Source organism: Symphodus melops, assembly GCF_947650265.1.
Source record: "Symphodus melops genome assembly, chromosome: 1".
Taxonomy (NCBI): domain Eukaryota; kingdom Metazoa; phylum Chordata; class Actinopteri; order Labriformes; family Labridae; genus Symphodus; species Symphodus melops.
In genome coordinates, this window is record NC_136691.1 from 13,808,181 (window position 1) to 13,816,080 (window position 7,900).

A 7,900-nucleotide genomic window follows, 5' to 3' on the forward strand; every position below is an offset into this window, starting at 1 on the left:
AAGATGGCCTGTAACACTGAGAAGGATAGATGGTTTGATGATTAATGATGAGAAAACACCTGAAGGCCTCATAGTTATTCAAACACACCTTAAACCTCTGAGTATTATGAGAAGGAGCACTAAAACCACAACTTGACCCTTTAGAAATATGATTCCATGGAAGAAGTTTTCATGAGCAGAAAACAATGCTGTGATCTGATACATCTCCTGTAGTGGAAAAATACTGTCTGTCTATCCTCCTTTGAATTTAGAATACTTTGATGTTTGTCTGTCATTTGGCACCTGTTTCTCTGTATGGCCTTGCCTGCATCTCAAACATGTACTCTTCTACTTCTCTTTATCCGAGTGCAAAAGGTTCCCAAAACAGACTGTGTGCCGGAGTTACTGTTGTTGTTCCACTGTGCCAGGTGTTTTATAAAAAACTTTCACAAAGAACAAACTGATATCATTGCCTACTATTGCCTTAAAAGGTATTCACCTATAAAGAAAAAAAAAAACATCCATAAGACAGTCACGAGGACTCAGAGTCAACACCCCGATGCATTCATAATGATAGTGCGAGACTTTAATCATGTCACTCTTAACTGCCGTCTGACTTGCTTTGCACAGCGGTGTGTCTTAAAGAGTTGCCATATAATGTAATGATCCCCTGCTTGCCAGAGTCCGTTGCTTTAAGACACCCTGGCTTGCCAGGTCACGCCCCATAGCTCATTATTATTTCCGGCGCGAGTGGCCACATATCCAGTAGCTCCGTCCCTGTCGTACTCGTTTTTAGTATTTTAGTTTTAGAAAACTATTCTCTGTTCAACTTTTTATTACTCATGTACGGGACAAAATTGATGGAGAGACAACATGTCCAGCTTTGTCAAAGGAGGTCACTAATAACAACACAACTGACTGATTTATTACACTTATTTCACTACAGTACAATACTGTAACTTTACCATTTTACATTATTACATACCGTAGTTCTATTTTTATTACAGTTATCCATAATGTCCCAGAAAAGTATTCAAGTTTTGTCAGAGTCCCAGTAAGCTGCAAAGAAACACAGTTCACAAAGTCCTGTCATCTTTTTGATCCTCGTGCTTTTTCAACTCAAACTGAAAATATATTGCTTCAAGCGGCTATTGAACGAAATACAACAAGGGACTGAAAAACACATTTTTCAAACTGGTGCAATGATGTGGAAAGTCACGGCAGGTTATGTATTTATCTAGTGGTAAAGATTGCTTCACTGACTGTAAGGACAAATGTAAAGAATTCAGAGTTATCGTGACAGTGTGTTTGTCCTCTTTTACATGTACACATGCACCACCAGCAGTTCGTGACTGGATGTCCCATGAGAGAATACTGTATGTGTGATATAATGCACAGTACAATAATGTGGGTTAGAGAGCAAGCCATAGTGTCAGCAAGTCAGACCCCAGTGACCTCCTCGCATCCCTGCACGCAGCCCGAGTCTATACAGTATGGGTTTAATGTATTCAGTCTCCGTGATGCCTCAGTTAAATCTCATTATCTCTCCACATGCATGTACTGTATGGCTGTGCGTGCGCTTATGCATTAATGTGGCACGATGCATTAATGTATAAGTGGAGGCGTGAGCTGAACGCAAGAGAACTGACATGCAACACAAGCTCAGCCCTGAAAATGTCTTTCCTAATTCTTTACTATTTTCTATAGGTTTTATGGAGGGGGGAGTGTTTAAGCCTCACTTTTAAATGAGTTACAGCCCCTCAGGCACAACAAACACATAAGAGGTCAGTCAATCATTGATGTCTGTCCAAAGAGCTTTTTTGAAGTTGCAGCAGTGACCTGAGAGATAAGGGAAATGTGATCTGTGCAACCTTGGTTCTTCCTAAATTAGTGTTGATGCCTTAATAAGATTAGGTGACGGCTATGTAGGAGGTACACTGCTTACAGAATATTCTATTCAACAGTTTGATAAAGTGGCTAAAGTAATCAAATCTGGTTATAAACATGGCAGAATGACTAACACACAAGACACATTTCACCATCTTTTAAAACAACTGCTACATTCAGAACATCAAAACATATAATAGCTCATTTAAATGCAGTGCCATGAAGAGCAGTACTTATGTGTCCAACTCTGTCTCACTCTGAGGCTTCTTCCCTCAGCCTTGAAAGAACTAAAGAAACATCACTCAGCTGCCTCTGACAATGTGAAACTAAATACAGTGTGCAAGGTTTTCTATTATTTTATTCTGCAGCTTATCAGATCCATTTGTCTCTCACAAGCTGCTGGTGGTAAACGAGTTCGCTCGCACATATATCTTTAACACACTTGTGCGATGGGAATAGATTGATAATAAACATGTGATTGACCTGAGAAAAAGATTGTTGTTGATCCTGGACACTTTTGTGCTTTCAAAATTCCTGGCTGGAAAATTGAACTTCTGGCTGAGGGTAAATTAGCTAACGCTTTTTGGACAGTTGCAGACAACGAAGGCTTTGTTTGTGTGTGAAGTCTGGTTTATCTCGACTCAACTGACAGGGGTCAGACCTGTCAGGTCTCAGGGTGCTCTCTGACATTCCTTTGTCATCTTAAAGCTAGCTCTCTAGCTTTAGCTAACAGGGTCAATATTGTCAGTTTCACCAGTGGTCGGGTTAAATTTGGGCAAGAGGATCATGAAAACACTAGCGAAATTAGTGAACTTCTGTAACTTACGTTTGCTCCTTGACTTAAAAAATCTTGTTCTGGGGGAAGTCGCTAGCCAAAACAGAACTCTAAAATGCTAGGCAGTGTTAGGCTAATACTCAGTGATACTCAGTTTGTTTGCTAATTATCGTGAATGTCCAAAGTGAAATTAAAAGCTAAATATGCCACAAACCCTTATAGGAACAATTCAGTAACACAATAATTGAAAAAGAGGTGTGGCCTGCAGAGGGTGTATACACCTAAAAACTCCAGCAGATGGCGTTATTCGGGAAAATGTACAGTATATAATGAAGTCTTTCCTCTTCATCACACACACAAAAAAATTTGACTTCCCGCTGAAGGATTTATGATGAAATCAACAAAGTGAATTGTTATAACCCATGACAATGCAATGAAAATTAAAGCAATTTCATTGAAAGAAAAGTGCCTTGGAGTTTTCCTTGTTTTTCTATGTCTGTACTCCAAAGAGCACATAAAACCCACACTTTCGTCCAGTTATTGCTCCTGTGTACCTTGTTAGAGTACCAAGAAATGAAGTTCAAACTTTTTATGCAATATGTTTTGATTTAATGTCTGGCAAGGCTCCCTCAAAACCCCAGATCTACATTAATGAACTGGATCTGCAATCCTAATTACATATGGCAGTGTGTGTTTTAGTGTGTGTGAATGTGAATTCATGCTTGTCTATACATATCATTTGTAGTGGAGACGAGAGGGGGGAGTGAAAACAAGAGAGACTGCAGATTTAATGGGAAAGTGAGACATGATAAAAGATAAATGGATTAAAGAACGCTTCCCCACAGCCCCTAATCAGCTCAACTGTCTTTGTTTCTCATACAACATGTCATGCCTCTGTATGGCTAACATAAAATGATCATTTGATTAAATGCAAAGAACAGACACAAATGTTTTCCTCCACACAAGCAGCTTTTGCTCTGAATATATGAATTACCTAACCTCGATGAGTTTCAATCTCCTCAATCAATGTAGTAATGACTTTATTCAATTTTTCATATTAGCTGCCAAAAGAGGGGATATTTAAACCCATTAAAGAGATTAAATTAAATCAACATTTTCTTCCTAAGTTAAACCACTTTTTTGTTACAGTGAGATGTTGACCTCTTCTGACTTTTGATTCAGAGCTGAATAAATAAAAATGAATTCACAATGCATCCACAAGTCATTGCAATCTATTTTTCCCAGCATGGAAAGCTGGGTTAAGGAGGAGTGAATGTTTACTAATCAGTGAGGAGGACACATTTGGATTCTACATGCTGTAAATGACAAGCAAATGGAGCATCGCTAATAATGCAGAATAGGGCTGATTATAGAAGCAGGGGTCAGAGGAGGGGAGTCTAAAAGGAAGCAAACAAAAGTGAAAGAAGACAGATAAGCACCGAAATGAACATCCTGACTAACTGCATGACAAACAGATGTGACGTCATCAAGTTACGGATTTGCAATTGGCTTTAAAAACGGAGAGTATAAACATCAACTATTGCTGTTCTTGTTTCGATTAAACTCAACTAGGGAGACTTAAGTCTTGTTTGTTCTTCAGAGGACAGTAAAATAACCAACTTGTGATTTGACATTTATTAGGAACATTTTGTTCATTACATCGTTTTCAACATTACATCGTTTGGCAATCATCAATGAAGGCATCCTGTTAACCTCACCTACCGGTGTCAAAAACATCAGTGTCGGTTTTCTGGCTTTGCCTTTTAAAAACCGAACTTCACAGAAACACCGGCGCGAGACGTCAGCCTGAATGCTCACGAACACACACACACACACACACACACACACACACGCACACACACTGTATTGTAGAAAAATAGAGTGATCACTAATTGAATCCAGTTTTGCATATACAAAAAAAATAAGACAATCGCTATGAGCAACCAATTAAGGTCAATACACGCACAAAATAACAGCCTACAGCCTAGTTACCTGGGCTTCGACACGACTTTATAGGCTATTTGTCAAACAGTCCTGAATGTCTTTAGGCAGGAAAAATATGTGAACAAACGTGAACATCTGATAGCAGCATCGGAGTATTTTGCACTGTAAGTTGGACATTTTAATCTGAATGAATGCAGCAGGCAGCTCAGCATCTTTAAACTACACATGGAGCACCGCTGTTTGAGAATTCAGCAGATCGTTCCTGTATTGCTCCAGCCAGTTTCTAAGCTCAGAAATTCGGTATCCTTCTGGCCCCCTGCCCCCCTGATACACCACCCTCTCATCCCTCACGATGTAAAGTCTCTCAAAGTAGGCTCCATACGCGGCGTTGGACGAGTTGTCCATATTATCCACCACCACGTTACTGCCCGGAACCTCTGCGAGCATCAGCCGGGCAGCTGTCAGTCTGTCCTCCAAGCAGCGGTGCTTGGGGATCTGGTACGGAGCGTCCGAGCTTACCCAGCCGTCCGACGGATGCGCCTCCTCGATATATACAACTAAAAAGTCCGCAATGTCTTCATACTGGCTCACGACGCGCTGAAACGCCGCCAGACGCGTCATGAATGGCGGTCAGGAGCAGCTGCCAAAGTTGAGGATAAGCGGTCTCTTCCCTTTCATGCAGTCCAGGATCCGGACCTGCCTCCGCTCCTGGACCAGCATCACTTCGGTGTTGGGTGCAGCGCTTCCGAGGTGCGCAGATTTGAGAAAGTCCAATTGTTGTCCGTACCACACCGCCCTGAGTGACTCCAAGGTGAACATCTTGTTAGAGTCAGAGACGCACACCGGTGGGTCATCTAAGCTATCAAGTCCTTCTCCCATTTTCAGCAGCACTTTTTTCCTAATACACAAGAAATCCAAGAGCCACAGCATGACTGCTGCAAGCAGAAAGCGGGGCAGCAGCATCAGGCACAGTGCTGCGTGCTTCAATGCCCTCGCCATTTGGACACCGCCGGAGTCGTGCATCATCTCTTCCCCTACCGATAGGATGCGACCGGCCGGCAACAGAGAGATACAACTAGTTGTTAGTCACCTTTACCCATTGGAGAAAAGTATCTGACGCACACAGGCGCTCGTTTTATAGGTACAGCGGCATTTGAATAATGAAAAAAAAGAGGGGAGGGGGGGGGGGGGCCTCCGGTACCCGCGCCGCCCACTCACATGGTGGGGATTACCTCCCGTCCACTCTGGTCTTTCAAAATCCACAGAGAAAGGGAAAGAAAGAGAGAGTGAGAGTGACCGAAAGACTGTTTCCCCAACTCCTCATGTGAGAATGAAACATATGACAGTTGATGAATGTTTTTATGGATTTGACAGCTGGATTACTTTTAATTGGCTGTGGCTGAACGCACGGTCGGTCCTGCGAGTGAAAAAAAGACTAGTAGAAAAACAAGCTTTGACTTGACTTCCTTCTGTCTGTAAACTCTATCTGCCTTTAATACGTGCTGAAGCATGCATCAGCCTTTGTGACCACTGGACGGCGCTGGTTTCATACAGACGGGCTGGATGAGTCATTCACTGCCTGATAAAGGCCCCTGAACACCTCGTTAGGAAGAGGAGGCAGAATGAACCTGCTAACACCGGTTTATAAACGGACGGATACTCAATATGAGAATATTTTAACATGAATGAATAAGATACAACGGGGTACCAAGTCAGTACTGATTATGGGTTACCACCCCTAAACAATCATAATAGTCTGCCTGGCAGGCAAAATGCATCGATGAAGGACTTCTGTCCATATAGAGTGAATTGCATTTTTCAGGGATCAGACAAATAGTCAGATTTTGTTTGCTTGTTTTGGTGAAAGTTAAACCATCTGTATCCCTGTGATTCCAGTTGTTATGCTAAACTAGCCTGTAACAAACAAACAACTATCAGATTCTTATAGAATATTTAATGTGCAACAATTCATATTAAGATGTTCTGCCTATAAGCTAGATATTTTTCCTGTGACAATAACATTGTCCCTGATTCTTTAGAACAAAAGTTTAATTCATTCAATATAAATCAATTTGCAGAGCTGATAATAAACAACAGTGTATAGCTAGAACAATTCACATAGATGTTTTCCCCTCTTGGCAATCATTTCTTTCTGAAAATCAGAGATGAGATTTGGGAGCACTGTGACACCATTCCATTCGAAGTCAGATATGGAAGAAAAACACAACAAATTAATCAGTCACACTGTTTGGTCTTGTATGTTTTTTTTACTTTTACTTTGATTTAAGGTACCGAAGAAACTGAACTTAAAACCACACGCACAGCTGCATTTGAAAAAAAAACAAAAACAAAAAACACAGCAGAGTCGTTCTGGACAGTAAAAGATAAAACGATTTACCACGGAGTTCTCTGAAATTACTTTGTATGTTTATCTTTTGTTTTCTCTCCCAAACAAATGTGGCTTACCCTGAGGGTTTGTTTAAAACCTGATCATCAGTCTGCCATTGTGTCCTGTCCCTGTTTGACTTTTCTTTGGTGATGTCATCCTCAGTACACAACTTGCATTTACTGAGAAAGAACCACACAAAAAGAAGAATTCGAAAAACTAGTAATGATAAACTGAGGTGAGCCATAAATATGCCTTCATTTATCTCAAAAGGAAACAGCGGGCTGTCAAGAAAGCACATGGATTGATTTAGCAGCTGTTGCTAGGAAGGCCTCCGACCGTGTTCGTAGAACTTTAAAAAAGAACGGTAGACAACCCAGTGAGGCAAGGCCCGTAACAAACCAGATGTGCAACATCTACATGTCTACACGTCGTATATTTAATCTTCTTTCACACACACACATCTGCAAGTGTGAAGCCTCCTTATTTTGTAAACAAAGTAGTAGAGAGAGATGCCAGGCGCCATCCACAAGGAACAAGTCATTAACTGGCAACATTTACTCTTGACAGCATGTTTTATAAGACATTTGCTACACATGTTTCACAGATAGGAAGTTAGGAGATGTTTATCCCACCCAAGAGATGAATATAAAAAATGTGTACTTCGCTTAACTTTATATCTCAGTTATATCAAATATTAAAGTGTAAACACTAAATCGAACTAGAACACTGTTAGTGTGTCCTGTTTTCACTGTCTTAGTGTGTTTATGTCTGAACATTATTAAAAGATATACAGCAAAGGAATAAAGGAAAAACTTACACTTGGCGGGTCATGTTGATTGTAGCTGTCATTTCATCCAAACAATTTGACTGTAGGCCCATTATGTATACATCTACAAGTATTGGTTTGGGGTTGTAGTAGCTGTGCT

At 40.8% G+C, this 7,900-nt stretch overlaps 1 protein-coding gene across 1 annotated transcript; it reads right to left on the reverse strand.

The window, feature by feature from the left end:
• Nucleotides 1-4,261: 4,261 nt before the first annotated feature.
• On the reverse strand, nucleotides 4,262-5,728 carry LOC306834390 (thyroxine 5-deiodinase-like). Its single transcript, XM_079360267.1, has one exon. The coding sequence runs from the start codon at nucleotides 5,609-5,611 to the stop codon at nucleotides 4,805-4,807; it is 807 nt and encodes a 268-aa protein (XP_079216393.1). The 5' UTR covers nucleotides 5,612-5,728; the 3' UTR covers nucleotides 4,262-4,804.
• Between the last annotated feature and the right edge of the window lie 2,172 nt (nucleotides 5,729-7,900).